This window comes from Clupea harengus, chromosome 5, assembly GCF_900700415.2.
Source record: "Clupea harengus chromosome 5, Ch_v2.0.2, whole genome shotgun sequence".
Classification (NCBI taxonomy): Eukaryota; Metazoa; Chordata; class Actinopteri; order Clupeiformes; family Clupeidae; genus Clupea; species Clupea harengus.
Window position 1 is genome coordinate 6,333,620 of NC_045156.1, and position 26,268 is coordinate 6,359,887.

The window sequence follows — 26,268 nt, forward strand, 5'->3', positions numbered from 1 at the left end:
GACACAGCAGGTGTCAATGCCTAATGACGGCAACTCAGAATGATGCATTATGGGACAAAGTATAAATCCATTTTCCATGAAATACCGGTCAATAATCGTTCACTCTGCCTTTCCATGAAAGTTGAATTACTGAACTACTTTTATATGTATTATTGTTTTTAATACTTTTCTAGTTCATTGTTTTTTTCAGGGTTTTCAGTAAAACTGTGTCTTTGTAGGACCATGAAACTCTGGGTGTTATGGAACTGAATTGGAAAATGTTCCTGTGTGGTAATATGCTTATGTATGTATGGTGTTTGTGTGTTGTGTGTGTGTGTGTGTGTGTGTTTGCATATGTGTATTTGCAGTGCTCGGTCTCCTGCGGCCAGGGCAAAGCCAACCGGCAGGTGGTGTGTGTGAACTTCAATGACCAGGTTGTGGACGTGAGCGAGTGCGACCCCGACGACCGGCCGGCCCGCGAACAGGAGTGCGCCATGCCCCAGTGCCCCTCCCGGCCCAGTGACCACGGCTCCTTCCCCTCCAACCCCAAGAGCGCGCCGCCTTCCGGGACCGGCGACAGCAGGAGAGGCCGCAACCAGTGGAGAACCGGACCTTGGGGAGCTGTGAGTTTCTTTTCATCCAAGTCTAAACGCAGCTAATTGCTTTTTAAGCACAAAACCATTCAATTCAATTACCTCTTTTAATCACAATTATTCTGTTCAGCTGTCTTCTGTTTGCGTTTCGTAGGCATCTGAGTTCTTACATGCGAGAACGATTGACTGCGGTCTGAACGGTTTTGTCTGTGCATAATTAAAATGTCTAGATCACGTTCCCCGAAAAAGAAAAAAAGAAAAAGCACATGGTCCTATTTTTGGAAGGTCTGCTGTCTCACTTAGTCTTTGTTTGTCTGATTAGTTAAGGATGTTCTTAAATTAGTAGTTTGGTGACGTTGTAGCGGCAGGCTTCTTACAACAGAAGGATCTTAGTACACGAGGACCCTGTACTGAATCTGGCCTGAGGTCATTTCCCAATCCCCATCTCTTTCCCACCCATTTCCTGTCCTATCTCTGCTGTCCTATGGACAATTTAGGCAGGAGAAGACCAAAAATAAAGAACAAACGGCAGTATGTCCATCCAGTTTCCTTCAACGTAGTGGAAATTGGCTGTCTTTTATCAGCAACTAAATCCTGGGAGTTATTTATACGCTTACTATCTATTGGTAAATCAAGGCTATCCCACTGATGAAGGATGTGGTGTCCTAGTGACTGTGACCAAGATAGATCCTAGGGGGTCATCGTGTTACAAACAATACCTACAACAAGGACAGCAAACAAACAGTGACGTCAGAGTAGCAGAAACTAATTTTAACCACCCATGAACTGCGGCAGACCTTGTCTTAGTAGTTCAACACTTTCATGAATGGTAAGACGAAGTCGTGTAAAACAATTAATTTTAGTCCACAATGATGGGAGTATATGTGAAGATATATCACTGTTATCAATCATGTGCAGGAAGGTAACTACATCTAGGAAGTCGCTTGCAGAGACTGTTTCTCTTTAAAAGGAAATCCTGACATCAAACCCTTTTGTGATTTATGTTGTTTCTGAGTTGAAAAGAAACTTACATTGGGCCTGAAGGAAGAAATTACTTTAATGTTGTGTGACAAAGTACACTTCATATCTAACCTTTACATGTTTCTACAAACACATTCGTTTTTGAACATTTGTATCAGTGAAACCAGTGTCACAAATGTAATGTACGCTTCACGTACAAGTCTCAAACGTTGACTACAGACTTTGCAAAGACATCACAAGTGACTTTCACACAAGATTCAATATCTTTAGCTGCATTTGAAAAGACGGCCATCAGTAGCATAACCGAAGCTGGTCTTGTCTTTGGCTAAAGCAAACATAAAGGTTTAGCTCAGTCGGCTCAGGTAGATTTGCGAGCCTGGTTGGCATTGGTCCCGAACGCCTCTGATCAGATGTCTCCTGCTCTTGAACCCAGTGCTCCAGTACCTGTGCGGGAGGCTTCCAGAGGCGTGTGGTGGTGTGCCAGGATGAGAACGGCTACACGGCCAACAACTGCGACGAGAGCTCCCAGCCCAACGAGCAGCGCTCCTGTGAGTCCGGACCCTGCCCTCAGTGGGTCTACGGCAACTGGGGAGAGGTGAGAGGAAAGCCACTAATATCACTGTCAACGTGGATTCACCTGTACTGCGATTGTATTTATAATATGGTCACAGAAAATTCTGATTGGCTAGCAGATGTCTGATATTTTTGAAAAAAATCGTATTATTCGAGTTCCCCTAGTTTTACCATTCTATCCATGTCTTTAGTCATGTGTGTTTATCCTAAAATATTAAGCTATCTGCTTTGAGGTATTGAATGGTTACAAAGCACTTTAGCAATCAAATGTTTCGTCAGAGATAGCAGTGATTGGTCATGGTGTTATTTGGCATGATACACACTAACCATTCTAATGATTGTTTCCAAATTTTTGGTAACATACCAGGGATACTAGGGAAGTTCATATATCACAGAGTTGATCTCGGAATGTTGTGGGATTGTGTTCATTTGTGTGTGTGTGTGTGTGTGTGTGTGTGTGTGTGTGTGTGTGTGCATGTGTGTGTGTGTGTGTATGTATGTGTGTATTAGGGTTAGGGCTGGAAGGGTGGTGTCTTGTGTAGCTCCGACGGTGAATAGGTCACTTCCTGTCCCATAGCTGCAGGTGCTCACCCTTGCATTTTGTGTCCCTCCTCTCGTCCACAGTGTACGAAGTCCTGTGGCGGCGGGATAAAAACACGGCTGGTCGCATGTCAGCGGCCCAACGGGGAGCGCTTTAACGATCTGAGCTGTGAAATTCTTGACAAACCGCCCGACCGAGAGCAGTGCAATACTCACTCGTGCCCGTCTAACCCTCACTGGAGCGCAGATCCATGGAGCTCGGTACGCTCATAAATATTTTGATTTGGTTTTTAACATGCTCGTGGAGTTTTTTTTTTCTCTTCTCATTGCATATATATATATAGCTTGAAAGACAAGACCAAGACAAAAAAGCAAAGCAAGCATAAAGATGGGTTGCGATTTTAATAGAATACTGTTCCTGCAACCAAAGTGCCATGACTGTTTATCACACTACAGACTATTGTGAATTGTATTTATTTTGCACTTAAGGAAACAGATTACACCAGATATACAAAAATATATAGTCACCAAATGTGCTGGTACATGCTACCTACGTGTGACCATAACCAAACTTTTTGTCTTAGTTCATGTACTAATGCAGGATCACCATAGGATCTTTCAGTCTGATTCAGTTTGTAATGTTGTTGTTTTCAGAAAATAATAATTTATTATGCAAGAGATGTACATAGCGTTAGCTTTCTACTTTCTTAGATGTTCTGTTACCGAGTATGTGCTGGGTCGTGCAGCATGTCTCCTCAGTTGTTTATATGCGAATAGCAGTGAATATTTTTGTATATGAGGATTTTTCAAAGTGATTGTGTTTTACTTTTTTGGTTGTTTTGGTGAAGATACAAAACACAAACTCCACACCTATGGTGCAAGTCAGTAGCTTTGATTTCCAAATGTATTTTTATATGTGTGACATGACGGAACATGGAAAAAAATGTAGTAGTAGTAACGGCACCAATGAAATAAGGATCAGGAGTTTCTTTCTAATTTTTATTTTATTCTCATGAGATGTATACATTTTTATATGATATATGTCTATTTTGAAATTTCTCTGACTTAAACAATCATGCGCTCTTGTGGCATAGGTTTTCTCTGCCATGGTTGACATGAATAGAGGACTCTTGTTGGGTTAACTGCAGTACTTTTGAGTTGTCAGCGTAGATTAGACTGGTAAAGCAAGTCATGTCACATTTGGAAGAAAAAAAAACAGACGCAGACTCCGTGGTATGCCTATAGTTCAGCTCCGAGGCACATCGTTCAAATGGTGCTTACTATGATTTTTAGCTAATTGTTTCTTCATATCTTTTGTGAATAACTTGTATGATTTTACCACCATTACTCCGTATACGTGAAAATATGCTATGTTCAACCATACCTCGGAAAAATACACAGTTCATTCAGCCATCAAGTTTTGACTCATACAGTGGTGCTTTGACCAAACAAGGGAGATGTGAGACCTAAATATCCCATAGCTATGGTTTCTATATTTGTCGCATTTAACTGTTAAGGGTCAGATCTATGCAATTACTTTCAATTGCAGCTTCAATCACATTGTGTATCAATAGTCTTGACTACATTTTTTTTTTTTTGTAATGTTTTGTCCATTCAGAGTTGCAATTTTTTTGCTAGACTTTCTGTGTCTTGTCTTTCACTTGTTTTTTCTTTTTCTTTTTTGCAAAATGTCTGTCGATTTTCAAACCTGTGTCTGTTGAGCTGAACAAAATGCCCTTTGCCACACTCACAATACATGAACCACAGGCAAGACTGATTAGTTTTTATTTTCACTGGAGATAATTCTGAAGGCCAGTCATTTGTGTCTACCTCATTCTCAGTCAGTAGAGCCCCCTCTCCCTCCAGCCCTTCATGGTGGGCATTTTGCTGGTGGACAATCACGAGTGGTGTGATCTGTACAACATCCAATTGGCTTTAAAGACTAACTGCAACTGTATGACCACATCATGTCTGTACATCAGAGGTAGCAAACAGCACAGTACATTTGAGAGCTTCTCAACACAGCTTCTTTTTATACATCTGATAAAACTGTTTGTTTTGTGACATGTTTGTTAGAGCTGTAGACCCATAATTATAAGATGTATAATTGGATCAACTGTATTTTTTTTTTTTTTTACATTTTCAAAATATTTTAACCAGCAGCCTTTGACTTGATAGTTTTACCACCTTAGAGATGTAGCCGACGGGCAGTGACAGAGAAAGCATGCACCATGCTTAGCGTGCATTTGGATGTTGACTGGCTGTTCAAATGTAGTGCGCCTCATACCAAATGGCAGTATTAAAAGTCCAAATGTTTTAGAGATATGGATGATTTTGTATATTTATGTAATTAATTCATATTTATTTCTACTTCAACATACTGGGTTTATTGTCTGTATTTAAATTTCATACGAATTTGCGTAATTTTACAATGTGCTTTTTGTGAGAGCGAACGTACAATGAGGAATGAATAGTAACTTGCACAACGCTTTAAGTATATTCCAAAAATATTATTTGATTATAGATAATTTACAAAACATGTATACTTGTATTTTGTATCTTGAATCCAAAGCTGTAAATTGCTGTAACTGCCTAATGTACATCCAAAAAGGAGATATATCTCTTTTGTTGTATGTGTACGCCGAGGAAATATCTTTTCTGATTTTGAAGGTGAGAGTGGCATCTAAATGTGTGGTCCTAACATAGCTGGAGTAAGCTGCAGAACTGAAGCAGAGGTGTGCTTTAAGTATTTTTTCTCTGTATCATATTAAGCATAGAAAAGTAAAAAATAGTTGCAATTAAAGAGGTGAATACCAGAAATGGAGTTAGGTAGTTTAGGCTGTTAATTGCCGTTAGACATTTAGACATAGTAGCACTGAACATTGGTTAGAGCGTTGGTTGGGCGGTGGCTGATGTAGCCAAGGGGGCCTAGCCTGGTTTAAATCCACTGAGACTATGTGGGTTTATCTCTGTGTGTTTTGTTCAAATCATTCAGTCCCAAAAGGGCATTTTCAGTGAATGGCAACTAATAGAATCACTGAGCTTTGACTTTGTTTTCTTTGGAGGTCAGAACCTCCTGGCCCTGTGACTCATCGTGTCATTTTTATTTTTTTTTGTTTTAGTTTTTTGAGAGCGAGCAAGAGAGAGAGAGAGAGTTTGCCCAATTTTCTTTTGCAAGGGAAAGTCTGCATTATGTGCTACAATTAATCTTTGATGGATTTTTTGTGTTAATTCACTCACTAATGCCTGAGCTTTCTTTGGCGGGCTTGAAAATGCCAGGTTCTCAGTGACCCCGCCTTTCCTTTTCGGCACAGTGTGGGAGGGGTTTGATGGCGGCGTGACTGTGACAGTCACTCCAATGAACACCCGTCGGCGTGACAATGAATGAGAGCATCGGGGGTTAAAGGTCACCTTTGATTTGTGAGGAGGCCTTTCCCTGCACATCTAATCAGCATGCTCGGACTTCGCGGAAAAGCGTTTTAATCCCAGGAAAACCCGCTAAACCCTTGTGTCTGCATCAGTTCTGGTGACTTTCACGTCGCCCTCTATCTTTTTTGGTTCAGGGACCCAGTGTTTGCTTTGGATTTGAGAGTTGCACCAACCGTCACCATTGAGTGCGCCATTTATTTGATGCTTGAGAAAACAAAACAGAACCAAAAGAAAGAAGTACAACTCAAAGTGCACGACTTCATTGATGTGCATGACATTGTCCATGAGAGGTAATGTCTAGATAGCAATGAATAAACTTTTCAGTGATTCTTCAAATCTCATCTGTCTATTTTGAATATGTTCATACATTCATGTCTGTCTTTGTCCTTGTTTTTTTTCCCCAAGGTTTGGACTGTTCAAATAATTTACTACCTGCGAGATATTGCCAGAATTTTGTTTTAACAAGAAGGCTATGTCCAAGGGTGAATAAATCCTTTTTTAGTTCTGACATAGGAGTCCAAAAAGCCTTTCTGGCATGTTAGTTCACTCCACTTATCAGTTTTAAGACTGTGGTTTATGGTTTGAAATAATTGTAAGGCAATTTACTTTGACCTCATTGAGGTTAATCCCATAGTCGTGCTGGATATGTGTTTGGGGGTGAAATATGTGGCGATCTCATTTAAGCCCTTGTATAAAAACCTTGAAAAATGGTCTGACATTTGAATCTCAGCAAGTGCTGGCTCCTTTCTCTCGGCCATAAATTGCGTTTTGATGCCTTCAGCTCACCTCAGTGTGCAGTTGCACCTACCCCCTACTTCATCACCACGGGGCAACTATATACTTCCCTCTGTGTACTTCCACTTCTCTCTACTCAGCTACTGTCCACACTTAATAATAGCAAGATGGAGAGACTTCATATGTTGTTAGTAGTTACTATGAAGAGTGCCTGGTGGCTATTTGGAGATGCACCTCCCAGTTTGATGTTGTGTGTTGTCAGCTAGATATTCGGGGAGGCAGGATTATTGGGGTCAGGCCAGCAGTGGGATGTGTGTGTGTGTGTGTGTGTGTGTGAGAGAGTGTGTAAATCATGGAGTCAGACACATGTGGGCTGCATCTGGGCCGGGAGATGGGGAGACTGAGGGGCACCGCAAGGAGGACTGAGTGTGCACTCACTCTCAAGCACATAAGCATCAGGCACAGCCAGTGTTTCAGAGCCAACATTTCATTTTATTGTCAAAAGGCATTCATTTTTCTTTGCTTACGAAATACTAGAAAGTTGTTTTGTTTGTAAATTCTGATTTACGAGCCAACAAAATTGATTGTGTTGGTAAATAATAGTTTGAATGTAGTTTATGTGCATATGTTTTTTATTACTTGTAAAAAAAAAAAAAAAAAAAACATCTGTATAATCTGGTTGTTTTTGTCTTGTATTTATTTTTCTTGTCAGTTTTTGGTTTTGTTTGACTCCAAATTGGCCGGCGTTCTAATGGCACAAATCTATATAAAACAGAAAACATGCAGTCAGAGTCGCTTTTTGGGTAAATCTTTTTTTTTCCCCCGCTGACAGTGAGAACGGTAGTGACAAATCTAACCAGTAGAGAACCAAGAAGGCTCTCTCATGTGATGCTATTGATGGAAGCGCTGTTGAAAAGCGTTCTGATGTTTCCCATAGGTTAGCTCTTGCTACATATCGAGTCCCCCCCCCCCCCCCACACACACACATCGTCGGAGCCCCCATCATCTTCCTCTCCTTACAGAGGTCAGGGGTCGCCCCATTCCTGTTCAGAGCGCTCCCTCGCTGTGCAAGGCCTGCTGGGACACGCACTCGTTCAACCCGGGACCTGTCGCATCGGATCCGTCCTGGGGCGGCCCGGGCCTTTGATTATCCTGAGCTGAACCAGAAGCCGCCCCCCCATCCCCCAATGGCAGTGCGTTCTGCTGCGCTATGCTTGTGCCTGTGCTGTCAGAGGGGCTTAAGCCTTCAGGCTGCTCAGTGAACCTGGAGGCGAAAGGCGGTTGCCGCTGCTGCTGCTTGGCTCGCAGTGCAGCTTTCAATTACTGTACCTTATGATTTGGCCCCTCGGTTCACAAGCCCCCTGCTGGGCTGCCCGAAAGAGAGCTTAAGGAACAATTAGCAATGCATGAACACTCCCACCGTTTTTTTTTGCGGATTGTACATGCAAGGTGGAACTTGGCTCCTAATGTGCATTTTCACATGCTTTATTTTGATACACCTTCAGTGAAATACACAAACTCTGACAACCTGTGCTTACTGCGATACTCAACAGTTCCATGCCTTTTGTTGTTGGATCAAGTCAACAATAAAGTTTTTTGGAAAGTTATTCAATCTATGGTGGTTTTATTAGGCACTATCATACTATACTATTTACCCCATATCTGTATATCTACCCAGCATATAATTGAACTCTATACCATAACATAGATTTACACCATTCAATCTCAAACAGAGCTGTAATTTTGGCTTTTTTGATCTCTTGAGTCGTAGCACTTCTCAAATGATCTTGTCTCTCTTCTCCCGCAGTGCTCCGTCTCCTGTGGAAGGGGATACAAGTACCGGAACGTGACGTGCATCAGTCGATCCAGACGGCCAATCCCTGAGGAGAACTGCCAGCACCTGCCACGCCCCAGCAAGCAGAGGAGATGCCGAGGGGGGCGCTGCCCCAAGTGGAAGGCCAGCAGCTGGGGAGAGGTAAGCCCTGCATGTATCCCCATACCTACTTGTGCCTTCGTTCCCACTGGGCATCATTCACCTTCTGCTGGCAGCATCTTCCCTTATGCACATACACATCTTGCTCTTATTTTATTCTGTGTGCATGTGTGTGTGTACCTGCATGTGTGTGTGTGTGTGTGTGTGAATGCTTATGTGTGTGTGTACCTGCATGTGTGTGTGTGTGTGTGTGTGGGTGCACGTGTGTGTGTGTGTGAGTGAATGCTTGTGTGTGTGTGTGTGCTGTGGTGGACTCAGATGTCTCAGTATTTTAAAGCTGTCGGCCTTCATCATCTCCGATGCTTCAGGTTCTGCTGCACATCAGATTAGGGTCTACATGCTGACTCTGTGCTCTGATGGATCGCATTCCTTCTGGCTCTTGAGAAGTTCTCAGTGTCGGGAGGCTTTTTGGGTGTGTGGGGATGTTTTTCTTCTCTTTCATCTAGGCAGTCGGTGAGGTTAACTCCAGTCAGCATGAAGTGTCTCTCTCTCTTTCTCTTTCTCCCTCTCTCTCTCCCTTCTCCTACCCATGACAATGGGAACCATGTGTCAGGCGCTTCTCTGTATGCCAGCAAGAGAATCTACTTACCCTATCAGGCTAGACAGGCATCCCAGAATGCATCTGAACATCTGGAGAGCCCACTGTGCTGTCTTCGCACTGGGACTGAGACCAGACACACACACACACACACAATACACAAAACATACACACACATACAAAACAAATAAGCACATTAACATTTTATACCATCCTAGGCAAGCTTTTAGCAGCACTTGCTGCATAGCCGGAGAAAGGAGCCTGCCAGGAGCTAATTGTTTTTCTGACTCTTGAAAAAGGGCTCCTGAAACCCAGCATTTGTGGGCCATGTGGTACTGTGTTCCTGATGTACACATGGATGGCATTCTTCTGTCAGGGAACTTGAAAATACCTGGAAAAAGTTTATGCACTAAACTGAACAATAATATATTTACATATCAAGCATTTTTCCATTGCAACTACATAAAGATAACATGGCTTTTTTAGTGGTATTTTAAAACGTTTAAATTTTCATCAGCGTGATTCCCTACTTACGTAGTTGACATTTTTATTCTACTCAGGGTTTGTAAACTTGTATAAAAGTCAAATCTTCAATGTTTCCTTTCTGATATGTAGGACCCCCCACCCTGTACTTTCATCAGTGTGTTCAAAACATTAGGGATTCGCATCTGGGGGAGTTTACCCCCTTGCCACTCTTTTTCACCCTTGAGTGCATGATACTGAACACAGGTGGATGGCGGTGAACAGCAGATTCACGCCAACCACTGCTATCTGCCAGAGCTCTGCAGAGTCAGACAGAAACCCAGATTTAAAAGTCATATGGCATTATAAACCACTGTTTTGAGCCACCTTGAGCCTTTTTAGACTTCTAGTGATACTTGTAGGAATGCTAACAAAGAATGCTACACTCAAAGCTAGTAGAGCCTGAATTGTAAAATAATAGACATGTTGTGGTAACATTATTCATCATTAGCATTACTTTTTAGAGGATTTTAATATTTGTCAACACTCCCATGAATTACATGTGGCTATCCAGTATCATTTTACACTGCCAATTCATTTAATTAACAGAAGTTTATATAACCTCATATAATATTTATGATGAATGTATGTACAAGCAGTAAGCCTTATCTTAATAGAGTCTAAGTGATATGAAGTAATATGAATACATCATAAAGGTTACCTATCTCATTCTTCATTATTTACATGATTTATGAAAATCATTACTTTACACAGGTGTTCAGATGTAAACATTACATATGACATGCTGTCGGACTTGGACTGTTCTAGGATTTGATCTATTGTAGGTGTTGGTGGCTCGTTCATGTTTAAAGCGAGTATTATTTACAGAGAAACTGTTGCAAAACGTCTGTGTAAATATAGTACTGTTTGGGACAAAAGGGACCGATCAAATAATTTGGCTGGAGCTGATCATGGCCGATGCATGATATCCTTACTAAATTCACAAAAGGTACACATACAGACTTTCTTCACAGTTCATGAATTATTTTGGCACAGAAGGAATTCATGTAAGGTTTGCTATTTCGCACCAGCCAATCCATAAGGATTGGGAACATTCGTTTCTGAACCTGAGCACATTCAAACCCTACATTCTATCTGCATCATCACACATATTGTGCAATGTCTGAACCTCTGTGAGACAAACAAAAATATATCTAGTTAACAAGTGCAGAAGCTTATGTCTTCCAAATGAAATTAATGGGGAAGACGCCATTAACACCAAATTGCAAATGATGCCTTAACAGTCAATAACAAATATGTAGAGGATGACTTTCTGTTTGATGATGTGGACAAAAACAAAACACTTGCAGTCATTTTCAGTGGCCTCTAAAAGTATGTGCTGAGTAGTCTGTCATTATATCCCTTGTTTCATTTTATTTGTTTTTAAAAGAAGCAATAAGACATCACTGTGCATTCTGCTCTTACCTCATGACACTGACTGTCTTCTAACCAAGACATGGGTAAACCAGTGGGATAGTGAGAGGAAAGCCATGGTGACCCTTGTTTTAGTTCCTTGGGGTCCCACTGGCCTCGGCTAAATTGTAGTCTTTAATTATCTGTAGACTTGAGCATATGCAGATGATTGCAGTGGTCTGGGGTTGGAGCTGAGGTTAGATAAAGCAATGCCGAAAACCCCACTGGACTGACTCTCTGTCACTCTCTCTCTTTCTCTTTCTTGACATGCTGGATTCATTTTGCTCTTGCATAGTTACTTTTCTTGTCAACACATGATCATTTACACTCAGTGTTTTGCACGAAAATAAATCCCTGTGATTTGCCTTTCCCCAACAAGCTATTCTCTTGCCTTTCACTGGATAACATACACACAAAGAAATCCTTACCATCTGTGACAAAATACAATAATGTAACAGCTATGCTCACTTGTTCCATTTACTCTGTTTCCATTGCAGACTGACTTTACAAGAATTGTAAACTGCATAGCACTGTTTTATTCTAATTATTTACATTTCTACAGACAGTTGAAAACTGAACTTGAAAACTGAACTAGTGCTTACACAGTGTAGTCTGCAGTGTTGTTCAGCTGGTTTAAGATGTGTCCTGTGTGTGTGATATATGTTAAGACAGGCTAATAACCAATTCATTATTTTATCAACACTTACGTTATGTTACGTTACGTTATGTTGTCTATATAGCTTGGCTATTGCATGTTGCATGTTTCATGCTATCATGTTGTTCATGAGGGGATGAGAACTATGATCTGCACAATACTGAAATGCACATTCAAGTGATATTTTGCCTCCCTACCATCTTTGAGAGTAAAACTACTTTTATTTCAAAGTAAAAACTTAAGCAATAGCATCCCTAACAGTTATTGTTATTGAAACACCACTAAATGTTGAGCTTTTAATTAAATGCAGTTTTAAAAAGGAAAACCATAGAATATCTACGTTACGTGGGACACTCAGCCAACTTAATCGACCACTCAAGCAATATCAGATTACCCACCCCAGCCAATATACATGTCATACAATACAGCAAAAATTGTTTTGATTTGAAACATAATAGCATCACTTTTAATACATCGTCAACTTTTAATATTTTCCACTGGTCTTTAGAGACTACAGGAAAACAAATAGGTTACACTGTTATGTTTCGAGAATTAATTGCTAATCCATACCTGAATTCCATAACCAATAATTTCATATATGGACTGTGACGAAACGGAAATAAAATAATGGACTAGATAAATCGCCGGTAGGCTATAGCCTATTTAAGCCTGTTACTTGATAACATTTTGTGTTTAAATATTTCCATAACCGAGCTGTACTTACCTCTTTTACCACTTAGTGCTCGACAACATGTGGCAACGGTTTACAGCATCGAGATGTTTTCTGTCAGTTTGGAGATCAACGTCGCGCGGATGAGACAGAATGCGCCAGAATTCCTGCTCGCCCGCCTTCCAGTCAGACCTGTCGTCCCGCTGATTGCCCGTCGCCGTACAGGTGGAGCGTCGGAGACTGGCGACCAGTAAGTGAAGTTTGACAGTTGAAAGAGCTGAAAAAGAAATACAGCTAGCGTCTGTACACGAAGTCAGAAGCATATCTGTTTTGTGTGAGGAGGGGAAACGCACTCGCAGTGCGACTGAACCAGTGAGGTGAGAGAGGCTACTCACTGCGGATCTAGTGCTCACTTCGCATATTTGCTGTCACGATGCCAAACAGGCGCCTGAGCGGCAGCCCGCTTCAGCGGAAGGAATGAGAAGAAAGGCTGACCATGATGAGAATCAGATGACTCCGAGTGCCTTCTTATGTCATGCCATCCTTTATGATTAAGAGGCAGTTTATTTATTTGCTTTTGTTTCATTCCATTTCCGCCCAGATCTATTAGCTGGACTTTTGATGGAGGAAACTACACAGTGTTGAGGAATTGTTTAATGTCGGCATGTCCTTCAGAACGAATTTCCTTGAAAGTTTATGAACAAATACTTTTTAAACAGTATGAAAAAAGTCCTAAATGACCAGGAAGCCTTAAATCTAGGTCAACAAGCAGCATGAAATCACAGTGCTCAGAAAAGTCTAATTAGTCAAGAGCAATGCTTAGAAAATACCTTCTCTGCAGCCCCTTGCAGATGCTGTGAACAGCTGGAGCCAATTACTGCAGCCTGCTCTGTTTTCGGACATTAGCTGGGTCAAGCTGCCTCACATTGAGTTCTCAGAGCTCCTCATGCTTTTAAAGTGTACAGCATGTGACTGAGTTCTGAGAAGCAGGTACGGCAACCCTGTGTTCAACTCCATATTAGGAGAGGAGCAAGAAAGGAGCACCAAATAAAAATGTGTCTCTGTCCTTTGGAAGCACTCTTTTCAAAGGTCCAGAAAGCACAACATGAGGAGATGTTATGTGTCGTTAGTGCCCATGTGCTTCTGTTTGTTTGTTCCATTTATTATAAAAATGCTAAAACCTTCATGTTTATGGGGTGCCGACAAGCCCACTGACAAACTCCGGTGTTTTGAAAACACTGTCATTCTAGTATTTGCACTTTTAGATATATTGCAGTGTCAAACTGCATTGCGTCCAGCTGGAGTACCTTCATAATAACTTAAGTACGTCCTTGTCTTGATGACGCAAGAACCTTTCAAGAGCTTTAAAAACTTGGCTCAGATAAACAGAACAGTACACAGAGCGTACATGGTGATGATCAGAGTCACAACACTGAATGTTATTGGGCCCAGTGCTGTCAGCACCTTTGTGCTTTGGCACAGCAACAGTTTAAGGTTTAGAACAGCAACAGTTTGTTTTGAAGTCACCTCTTTGTTTGTGCATTGCATCAGCCTGACGTTCGACATAGCAGTGGCCACAGGTTAACTAAACACACTCGACAGAAAGCTGCTAATGATAGAAGCCAGTCTGCTGTTAATGCTGTGGGTTATTTCTTCGTGTAGTCAATCAAGCACTCAGCTATGTTGTTCTTATCGTATTTTTCCGTCTTGCCCTCCGTCGCCCGAGTGAATGACCTCAGCTTCTTTAGTATGTCTGGCGAGGCATTAGGTTATCTGGAAAGACAGTGGTATTCATTATTTGTATGTAATGCATCTTAGAAATGACTGAAACTGGAACAGTTTGAATGAAAGATGTGGTCGCCTCTGGGTTCTTTCTGATTGCAGTGCAGTAGGACGTGTGGCTCGGGCCACAGGAGAAGACCAGTGCCCTGCCTGGATCACAGTGACGAGGAGGTGCATGAGATGTACTGCATAACCAAGACCAAACCAACAGATTCTGAAGCCTGCAACACAGAGGCCTGCGAATTCATCTGGATCACAGGGGAATGGACAGAGGTGACAGAATATCTTCCCCTTCCTCTTCCTGCTGCCCTATACTGTATCCTGGTTACTGAAGAGCATTTAGGCAGCCCTGTGTTGAATGCTGTTAAATTCAACAAATTCCATGTTCGTTTTCTAAAGACCTTAAAAGCAGTTAATTGTGTTTTTGAACAGAATGAGGCAACTTGACTTCAGTGTTTACAGTATAGTGCAAATATATTTTTAACAACTTGCTTGACAGATTCCATTTACAGCCTTGCAGACCCTTAACTTCCCAGATTGTTCACTGTTTTGTGATTCCCTTTCTCCTTACCATTCCAGTGCTCAGTCACGTGTGGGCAGGGATATCAGAGGAGGCTGGTCTCCTGCAGTGAGGTGCATTCTGGGAATGATAATTATGAGTATGGGCATCAGTCTTCATCAAACTGCCCTGGGACCCCGCCAGAGAGCTTCCTGGAGTGCAACGCTGGCTCCTGTCCTCCTCACGAGGCCTGGAGGGTTGGCATCTGGGGACCGGTGAGGGCGTCTTAATAAATTACCTCCAACCCCATTAAGCTTTGTTGTGTCTCTGGAGCGCCTGGAAGAACTTCTCAAAGCATGGTTTGACTGCTGATGCAAGGAGAATATATAACCACTTGCTCGTACTCCTACACTCCAGACCACTCTAAGCTAATTTTCTATTTGGGTGATGTTAGGGCAAGATATCTTTTTAAGCTTTTATTAATGTTGGCTTAATTTAAATTGCCATAGGGGGTTTATTACAGTCAGGTTTTTTTTTTTTTTAAACATTGCTCTTTTGTTCTCAGTGTTCAGTGACCTGTGGGGAGGGCTGGTTGGAGAGGACTGTGCAGTGTGTAACATCAGAAGGGGAAGCCAGCAACAGGTGTCCGATATCTGCCAGACCAGAGGCACGCAAGGCCTGCAGCAACCCTTCCTGTGAGTACGCCTTCTCCATGCTCTGTGCTTCCTAGCATTAGCCAGGCGCGCATGTTAGTGCCAGTGATCGAGCAGGTCTTGCTGAATGCGCTTTTGTCTCTCCGTGCCTCAGGCCACTTGCCCACGAGCTGCAGAGAGGTCCAGAGCATGACTGGCTTCCCGGCGGATGGGGAACAGATACTGAACGTACAAGGAAAAGCACTCAAGGTGAAAGTCCTGCACATTGCTCCTCATTGTGGACTTGGTATTTGCTCTCGGGGGTCATACGATTACTAGTTTTCAGTTGAGAACAATGGGATCCTTGAGGAAATAGAGTGTTTTTTTTTTGGTTGGTGGTCTCAGTAGAGCTGTAAGCAGAGTTAGCATGCCTCAACAAGATTCATGTCTACCCCTGTTGTCTATGTGCTGAGGCCACATGAAGTAATTAAATGCTTCCCTGATGTGTTTACACAGTCAAAATGACATGTTTGAGACTATGGTAATAAGACAATGGTAATTAAAACAATGTTGTAATGTGTTTAGTACAAATGCCATGCGTGTCTAACCATTGTGTATTTCGTTGGCATTTTCAGCCCTCTTTTTCATTTAATATCATTTGAATCTCTAGAAAGTTTGTAATTCCAACTCGTGCAGTAATTCAGAAACCGCACACTCATGGTCCCCTTTTTCCCCTCATCTGGACAGCCATCGGGAGTTGATCTGAAATACGGACCATGTTCCTGCTGACTCCACAAAGCACACAAAGCTCTGATCATTTGACTGACATGTGTTTATAACCGGACAAAACCATACACACAAGGAAAGAGTTTTGAAAGTTTGTTGTTGACTTGATTGCCGCGTTCTCGAGGCTTCCCGCAGAAGACGGCGCTTAAGCGTGGCCTGTCGGAATGGGACAGCTCTCTCTGCTTGCCTCAGCTCATGTTTCCCTTCAGTTGGAATCACACCCTCACCGCACTCGGAAATGGCAGTGGTTTTTGGACAGATCATGAGTCTGTCAGGCCGGCTGGCTGGAGGTCAGTGTATTGAAACAGCGTGTCATCTGTAAGCGGTCTGAACTTCCTCTGTCCCCTCTCTCTCCTTCTCTCCCCCCACGACACCTCCTCCTCCACTTCTTCTCTTTCTTCAGATCTACTGCGCAGGAATGCAGACAGACAGTCCAGGGGAATACATCACCTTGATGACCGGCGAGGCTGAGAATTTCTCAGAAGTCTTTGGCTTCAGGTACAGTCACAGCCCTCCAAAGGTCAACACATCCTTAGACATAAGAGCTTTAGCTGGTCAAGTTGTAAAAAACAAAGCCCATAGGGTTTCTTCATCAAAATGAACAAAATGAATCAGTGGCTGGTTTGTGTGACACCAGGCTGATCGACCCGACCGAGTGCCCAGCCAACCTGAGCCGAAGAGAGGACTGCAACTGTAGAAGGGACTACACCGCCGCTGGCCTCTCCACCTTCAGCAAAGTCCGGCTGGACTTCAGCAAGATGCAGATCATCAGTGAGTGGCCATAGCCAGGCTTCTCTTTTCCTACTGTATCAATGCATATTCACGTCATCCATATTACATGTTACGGCCAGGCGTATTACAGCATTAGTATTGACAGTCTTGTACGAGCACACTAGAATTATAAAAACTGTTCACTAGTCATGTTTCCTTAAATAACAATAATACGGATACAGATAAGCCCCACTCTCCCAGGTTTTATCAGACCCTCTTCTTCACTACCACTGTACCCCTTGGTGAATGAAGACATCTGTATACAAACTGATAGTGATTGCCAAGAGACTTTTACGAAGTTCAGTTTAGCAATATAGGCCGGCATATCTTCACCAGACGATACCCTCCTTTCACGCCTGCATATCTCAACACAGCTCTCGCTCATCCCTTCCACTCTCAACATATGTCTCCCTGCCTAAAGCTTTTCACATTCTCCACGCACTGTCTTACCCCTAGTCTCATTCCTCTGTCTGTTCTTGACGTAACACTCTTGCATAAGCGGCCATGGAGGGCTCTGTTACTACCAAGATGCTCGCATTGGTTCGCCTCCAGTTGCAGAGCGAAAGAACTTGAAGAGTCGTGCTTTTATGAAGGCCAAATTCTCTGAAATAAACTGTTCCTCGTACGATCGTCTTTAAAGTGGGGAGACAAAGTACACGTGAGAACTTAAACAAATACACCACACGCCAAAGCTAACAGGAAATAACAAAGATTACTTTAAAGCTGCCCAGCAATATAGAGCAGTTTAAGTCAGACGTTGCAGCCATTCTACGAATAGCAGAGTATAGTAGCCTATATATTATGGGATAGATGGTCTCTAAAAACACACTGAAAAACAAGTGTTGCTTTCTGATGTCTGGGGCTTTTTGAGGTCGGAAACAATTTACCAAGATTTATGGTAATATGGGTCACATGATATGTTAAATTAAAGGGAGTCTACAAGTCTTGGTGAAAGTCAACATTAGTCTCAGTGACTACAGTGTTAAATAGCCATGTTTCTAAAGAACAGTTGCGATGAGTGTTTATTACAGATGCTGCAAGCCATCCACTAGAATGACATAGGGGGAATAAATGATTAATTAAGTGCAAGCATGGAGTTAATTGGTTCAAGCTGTACTCAGAAGCTGTGATACAGTGCACAATTTAAGGCATCCTGACAATCAGCCTTAAATTGCACCTAAATTATGTTTGCACTCATACTTACATTGACATACTTAGGGGGCCCTAAAGGAAAGTCGACACTGTGGTTATGACAGAGTATAGTTATTATGGGAAGGGAGTGTATAGCCTGTTATAGTGACTCAACTCATTGAAGTACACTTCTGTCTGGTCAAGTCAAGTCAAAGAGACTAAAAACATATAATATACATAGGACATACTGTATATAAACATGAAAAAATAAAAGAAAGAGACAGATGAGCAATTGCTAAAACTAATAAATATAGGCAAATAGACAAATTAAAGTGAGCATAAGCAGGCAAAATCTAAAAGTGATAAAAAGAGAAAAATAAATATGAAGATAAAACCATAAATATAGATAAAAGAACAGAATAAAATCACCAAAACAATAACAACAAAGAACAAAAAAATAAAAGTGAACATAACTAAAGAAAAACATACCAAATGCCTGACCGCAGACTGGGCTAAGTGCAGCTAAAAGAATGCATCACCAAGTTAAAAGCCAGGGAAAGCCAGTGTATAAAAGTGGGTTAATAAATCTTATTTGAAAAGTGTTCAAGCAGGCAGCATATCTAACATAAAATGGGAGACCACTGATTAAAAAAGCTCGACCACCCTTTGATTTCAAATTAGACTAAAGTAAAACCAGTAAAAGCTCATCAGAGGAACGTAAAGTCCCTGATGGAGTGTAAGGGGACATTATAAATATAGGCTGGAGTTAGTCCTTAAAAACAAACAATTAAATCTTCAAATCAACCCTCAACCTTACTGGAAGCCAATGTAGTTCTGCTAAAACTGGTGTAATGTGGTCAAACTTCTTGGTCTTAGTTAAAAGTCTAGCTGGCACATTTTTGACCACTTGCAAAGTGATATCCCAGAGTATAGTGTGTTGCAATCTTCCAGTATGAAAGACATAAAACCACTTTCTCAGCTTTTTGGGGTAGGAGATTTCTCAGTTTAGTTATTGTTCTCAGCTGGTAAAATGAAACACTAACAACCTAACATCTGCCTGTCAAATTTTAGATCAAGAGTAGAGTAGAAAAACACCCCAAGAATATGTAGCTACAGGCTTTCGGGTGTGCCAATCACACTGATGTCAAGGGAACCACAAATAATAACTCCTGTTTGAAGAAGCTATTAACCAGTTAGAGTTCAGTGTCTTCAAGACAGTCAAAAACAGGTCTTAAATTGTCTGCACCATACAACTATCAGCATAGCGTTCTGAATATCTGGCCAAGAGGCAATAAATAAAGTGAGAAGAGAAGGGGGCCAGGTATTGAACCTTGTGGGACTCCATGTGAGAGGGGTGCAACATTTGAAACTATGCCATCCGTATTGACCATAACTGTCCTATTACATAAATAACCAAACCACTGAGGTGCTTTTCTCTTTAGCCCAATACAATGATCTGTGAAACAGTTTTTTGGACCTTGGCTTTTTACTTTGCCTTCTTTTACTGGATTCATGTATCCACTAATGCAGAATTGTTTAATGATCTTGCCTGTGTCATTTAGCCACAGATTGGCAGTTTGCCGTCACACGAGAGGGCCGCCACGTGCCGTTTGCCACTGGAGGAGACTGCTACAGTGCCGCCCGCTGTCCACAGGTGAGAACTGCACAACAGGGCTGCAGCCGGAGGTAATGGTAGTGCAGTGGTGTTGGTGCGGTGGTTTGAGATGCGGGGAGCTGTATTACTTCCTCTTAAGTCCTGTCGAGAGCCACAGAGCCACAGTTTGAGGCATGCTGCCCGTCGGCCGGCGATCTGGATCAGACGCAGATGGCCTGGGGATGGAGACATCTGTCTGGCAAGGCCGACACACATGAGCCTCTGCAGATCCTGTTTGTCTCAGGGGAGAGGCGGCCAACCGGCACGCAAACTGTGCCCCCTTTTACTCTCTGCCCCCTCGGAGGTTACTTAACTCCCCCCCCCCCCCCACTCTCTCTCTCTCTCTCTCTCTCTCTCTCTCGCTCTCTCTCTCTCTCTCTCTCTCTCTCTGTGGCCCTCTCTTTTTCTCTTCCTCACTCTGTTCTCTTGGTCTGCCTCTCTGTTATTCTCTCCCTTTTCTCTTGCTCTCTCTCTCTCTTCTTCTCTCTTCCTCTTTCTCTCTCCTTCTCACTCTCTTCTGTCACCCACTGCTTCTCTGTTTCTTCCCCTTTCCCCCCTTTCTCTCTCTGTCTCTCCCTCTCTGCCTCCTCTCTCTCTTTCTCTCTCTCTCTCTCTCCCCTTCTCTCTCTCCCCCTCTCTCTCTCTCTCTCTCTCTGTTGTTGTGTAACAGTCTCCCTGCTTTAACTGGAGCCAGTTCTCACACTTATGGCAAGCGTTTGGGGGATTGTGAGAGGGTGGTTATATGTCGCCTTTTAACCCACAGCCACCCACAGCTCCATGTGCAGCGCATGTGAATAGTGCCTCAGACATGTTGTAGACAGCAAAATAAACCACAAGGGAAAGGCAGTTAATGGAAGCCCGCTGCCCAATCCATCTCAGAGTCATTTCAGGGGATGTGAAACGCATATGACCCAACTTGACGCCTGACACACTTTCTGAATGCTCTGTAATTATCCTTTTGAGAGTCTCATGTTTTTTCTGTCGTTGGTGAGGCATTTTAGGTGCAAGAGTGGAGCAGTTTTCATTCTTTCTGTGCATTCCTACACTTCTTGAAATGTGATTATTGGTTTGAGTTGTGTGTCACATTTCTGGTCTTGTGGCTTCCCAGCGAGTTGTTCATGGCGGTACCATATGCCTGAGAATTCATTGCTCACTACTGCCACCTGCAGGTATATGCACAACCTCAGCAATATCTTGTATGAATCTTTTTTTTTTCTTCTTCTGTGCAGGGCCGCTTCAGCATCAACCTCTCAGGGACAGGCTTCTATGTGACGGAGCAGACTAAGTGGATTTCCCATGGAAACTACGCCGTTGCCGACATACACAAGTCACAGGTACGTTGCAAAGCGGCCTCCCGCCCGCCAGCCTCCCTCACCCAGTGACTTACATTCCGGCTTCAGCCACAAGGATTGCGGGATGTTTACGTGTCTATATTAAGACTTCGTCCTCGCAAGAGAGACAAGGGTTCTGAGCTAAATCCACCAGTTAGAGACAACACCCCCACCCCCTCTCCTCTTGGCCTCCTCTCCTTTCAACCCCCCTTCCTCTTGGCTTCCCAGAGGACTCTGGGCAGGGGACCAAGTAGTCTCATTTTCTCAGCCTCCTTTGGTACCTTAAGGAGCCGTGGAGGGGAGCCGTATTGAGCAGCTGCTGACAACAGTTAGCCCTCCTGGTTTTGTGATGGAAATCAGACCAGGGGGGGTTCTTTGGTAGGGTGCGAAAAAAAGGGTACACCACAAAGCAGACCGCTTTCGAGGGTCCAGTTACTAGTTTGGTTGTTTTAGGTCAAGTGCCCTCAGTGGGTGCTTTCTGATGAGATCATTGGGAGTGAATATATGGGGAGGAGAGGGGGGGTTGGGGATATAACTCATTTGATACCGTGGGATCAGTGTTTCATTAACGTGTGTGTGTGTGTGTTTCTGTGTGTGTGTGTGTGTGTGTGTGTTAAGTTTCAGAGAGGATGAGGGCTTTACTGTGTGAATATGTGTGGCAATGTGTTGTTGTAATTCTGTTTTCACTTTGAATCACAGCAATATCTCATGCTCTGCAATGCCTTCGCTTTGCTGATGGATAAAGTAATTGTTGACTGGAAAAGCCTTTTCAACTGTTTGTTTTGAGTGATTCACTGAGTACTTCCCTCTCTGAGTTTTCTCGCAGGGACAAATGTGGTCTGGTCGTAAAACGTCCAATGATAACTTGTTGAAGTTTTAGAAAAGCATTGCGGTGAAATCCTAAAATTGTCCTAAAACCTGCCCACAAATGGACAAAAGAGCCATTCACTATTGAATGTTTCTGTTTGAATCAACACCTGCTACACTCTCGAGATGTGGGATTGGTTTCAAAGTCTGACATTCATTTTAACCCCTACTAATTTCCCAGTCTAACCAATGGGCCCTGGTTCATGACACCTTCTCTTGTTACCACAGGATGGCAGTAGAGTTACAGGGATGTGTGGTGGCTATTGCGGCAAATGCACTCCTTCAACAAGCTCCGGCCTTCTTGTGCGAGTCTCATAACACAACCACATCCATCAGGTGAGTTTTTGCCAACAACAGATTTGCTGTGCCATGCTTGCGATCTTCAGTAACACACGTATACAATCTGTGTTTTAGAATTCATGACACACAACCTAACAACAGGAACCCATAAACCACCCAGTAAGACACATTTGTCTGTTAAAATTGTTGTTGGCTAATTTTCTGTTTTTTATTCTCCATCCCTATGACAGTGATGTTTCCCAACTCCCCATGTGATCTTGCTTATCTGTCTGTGGTGCTAAACAAACCGAAGGACTCGTCCTCTTAAAGAACCTCTACCCCTCCAAAATGTGTACATTTGTAAATGATGTTGCTGTAATTACTGTACATATGCTATGTGAATTATTTATTATACTCAACATTTATTTTTATATTGTGAAATTATTTAAGTTTTTTTTTCTTTTTTTTTAAAGCAACTTGCCATTTTGCCTATCTACATGCACACCTCTGCGTCTGTCAGACATTTTTATGTGACATGAATATGTCATGACAGCAAACACAGTATGTATCATACACAGCCTCAGTGGCTTTTTAGGATCTGTCCCTCCCGTCTCTGTCAGAGTCAACGGTGAGGTGTATCAGCTAACACGGGTCAGGCCAGGCCAATTATGCCCGTTCAGCGATGAAGAGGTTGCGTGCTAGCAGTCAGGGACGCAGGCCGCCTGAAGCAGGTGCCGACGGCACCGGGGCGGGGTGCACTGAACCGTGCCACGTGGATCGATGAGGCGCTGCCAGGAGCAGAGCGGAGACGCAGCAGGGAAGCAGGGGGAACAGGTGCACAGGTACACAGCCGGCGTGAGGCGGTGTGCAGCGCAACACAGCGCCGCCATCATCATCAGCGCTAGGTGCTCCAGATGCTACAAACATGTGGCCATTTTCCGGTCAGGGAGGTTTTCAGGAGGCGGCACGGCATACAGATCGAAACACGCATATGAAAGCACAGACACACACACACACACACACACATAGGCACACACATACACAAATATACACATACATATAAGTACACGCATACACACACACACACACACACACACACACACACACACACACACATTGGCACACACATACACACACACACACATAGGCACACACATACACAAATATACACATACATATAAGTACACGCATACACACACACACACACACACACACACACACAGGAAGAGCAGCAGGAGCAGGCCAGAGGTTATGTGATTCCCACAGCAGGCAGAAAGTGGGTCTGATCTGCTGCCTTAGCAGTTTTAAGGTGGAAAAGAAGATAAAGATAAGGAAGATGGTTGGAGAGAGGACACGTTAGTTAGGATTTTCTACAGAGAACATTTCTCTGACAATGAGGGCTAGGGTGAGGAAAGAGTTCAGGGCTGAAAGGAAAGAGCAAGGAGGCCATTTGAGATTTATTTTGGAGCATGTTGGTCTGTCATTGTGGGTTCCATGTTTACTTTTTACTTGGATATCCGTTATGTAAGTAGTTCCAGTGAGCCCTCTGTTCAGAGGAGTGTTTGGATAAAAAAAGAAATCAGCCTTTGTTGTTATCATCTCACAACCCCCTCAGAGCTCGGGCTTTTAAGTGAGTGCTGTGTTGCTGTGGTGAAGAAGGCCTGAAGGACTTTTTTAGTTGAGGCCTTTATGAAGGGAGATCGCCCCCTGGAGGCTACCTGGCAAGCTGTCAGGCTGAGACAGCAACTCAAAACACCACATTTAGCAGTAGAAGACAGTAACAGGCCTTCGCTAGAGAAGAGCCATCATGTCACACCAAAAGCCATACTGAACAAGATGAAGACAGAAAGTGGAAAGTGTTTGTTGTTGTTGTTGATGTTGTTGATGGTTTGGGACCAGAGGTGGAAGTCTAGCGTGTTAGCTGAATTCACCCTAAGATCTCGACAGCTCAGGAAGAGGTGATGCGTAGCACCTTTAGGACTTCAGTTCTTAAAAGCTCCCTAAAGTTTAAGGATGTGAGTGCTCACAATTCACCACACTGTTATTAATCATCACAATACCTCAATTTCCCTTTCACAGTTTTTTATAAAAGTATTTTCTATTTGTTTTGTGATACATTACAATTCCCTCAACTATCATCACTGTCAACACACACTCCGTCGGGTAGTGTATCAGGGTACTCTAGTTAAGTGTAACTGTATTTTTATGAAGGATTCTAAAAGGTTGTCACAATATTTGAAAGCATGAAACACTATCAAACACTGTGCTAGAATAATCAATGCAAAACATCTGGCAACATACACAGCCAGTAATTAAGAGCTCATTGTCAAGGTTGGGTGTGTGTGTGTGTGTGTGTGTGTGGGGGGGGGGGGGTTGTCTGTGAACTGATGTCTGAGAAGTTTGCCTTTAAGTGTCTGACAATAGATCACATAATGGGAGATATTACTGAAGGGAAGACAGCCATGCTGTGGGGAGACTGTTGATAAAGCAATGTGTGCCTTGCATGTCCTTTTCAAAGAAGTGCCTCACTGCTTTTGTCGATGATATGTAATGATGTAATTAAGTCACTTTTTCAGCTACACAGCAGTTATGTCCTCAGATCAGGAATTCTGTTTTGTTGGAAAACAGCCATATCACTTCCATTCAGTATGTAAAGCACACACAAGACCACAGAATATTGGAACAGGGGTGTGTGTATAGAAATAATTGGAAATGGAAGCAGTTGAATGGAACTACAGCCAAGTTACTCTCTGGTGAGAAACTATTGTCCAGATTCCCTCATTCAGGCCACTGACTAGCTCATGACTTTCAATAGTTGAATGTCTTTATTAGGCCCAACAATTACAGTGCCTCTTTTAAATGAATGGGTGCTAATGGAATCAGGTAATTTTCCTATTATCTAAAACAGGTTGATTTGTATATACTATAATTTTATGTCTGAGTCGATGGAAATTGCCAGATGTTTAAAGTTTGATTTTTAAACCATACCTCCTTAACATTTGTACATTTCATTTAAAAAGGGAATGGTATACTTAGGAAACCAGTTGTCATGGCAGTAGTTTTAAAACGGAAATTTTCATAAATTGTACTCCCCAAATCCCTTTACCATGAGTGTAGGTGTGAGTTTTTGTATCAGGTCGTTTATTAAGTATAATGCTCAGGTTCTTGCAACAACAAAGGGAGGGGTGACGTTACTTTCCCAGTATCAACATGTAGCATGTTTATCATGCAGTATTTCTATGCCATATTATTATAGAGATTATATGACTATTTGTTCAATTGTTTCATTGCATAATTATATAATAGAGTCTATCAGGTAATTATGCACATACATTTGAAGTATCTGATATATTTATTTTATGTATGGGTGTATATAGATTATAAATATAATTGTGTATTTTCAGTTACGTCCTTTGTTGCCTTTCACTAGCCTGTCTATTTCAAACTGTAAATGTTTCTATCGAAGCCTTTTCACCAGGACATTAATGTCTGAAAGCGTTTTAAGTGTATGATTTATGTATGGAATCAAATAAGGGAACCTGAGAGAAGAAATAAACTGACCTTGACAGAGTCTATTTCCCTTGTAATATGTCTCTACGCTTCCCTGGGAGAATCCATTCTCTTCACACAGCCCTGACCCTAATATGCCACAGCAGCGCATGCAACCTTAATGCCTCAGCTGTGAGTGGATTTAGCTACGTGAATGTCAAACACTATATCGCTATCATTGCACCCCTCGCATTCAGTTCATCACACACCTCCATGGACTGAGTAACACGCTCAATTAGCCTTGGTTTCAGTATCAGTTGGAAATATCTTCTCTTTGTTTGTTTTTTAGCTCTGTTTGTCCCAGAAACATTGTTATTATCTTCAAATATACAATTTCTCTATACTATTATACTCAAATCTCACAGT

The 26,268-nt window shown here is 42.5% G+C and overlaps 1 protein-coding gene across 1 annotated transcript in view; it reads left to right on the top strand.

The window, feature by feature from the left end:
• The window catches only part of LOC105912163 (A disintegrin and metalloproteinase with thrombospondin motifs 9), a 43,909-nt gene extending 20,497 nt beyond the window's left edge, over positions 1–23,412 (top strand). Inside the window, exons 26-40 of the mRNA XM_031567480.2 lie at positions 348–602; positions 1,987–2,148; positions 2,751–2,927; positions 8,638–8,805; positions 12,692–12,871; positions 14,506–14,676; positions 14,983–15,177; positions 15,468–15,597; positions 15,710–15,804; positions 16,724–16,818; positions 16,958–17,091; positions 19,785–19,876; positions 21,106–21,210; positions 22,303–22,410; positions 22,605–23,412. Of these exons, the coding sequence (XP_031423340.1) occupies positions 348–602; positions 1,987–2,148; positions 2,751–2,927; positions 8,638–8,805; positions 12,692–12,871; positions 14,506–14,676; positions 14,983–15,177; positions 15,468–15,597; positions 15,710–15,804; positions 16,724–16,818; positions 16,958–17,091; positions 19,785–19,876; positions 21,106–21,210; positions 22,303–22,392 (2,049 nt within the window). The 3' untranslated portion in view covers positions 22,393–22,410; positions 22,605–23,412. The remainder of the gene's footprint in view (positions 1–347; positions 603–1,986; positions 2,149–2,750; positions 2,928–8,637; positions 8,806–12,691; positions 12,872–14,505; positions 14,677–14,982; positions 15,178–15,467; positions 15,598–15,709; positions 15,805–16,723; positions 16,819–16,957; positions 17,092–19,784; positions 19,877–21,105; positions 21,211–22,302; positions 22,411–22,604) is intronic.
• The last annotated feature ends 2,856 nt before the right edge of the window (positions 23,413–26,268 follow it).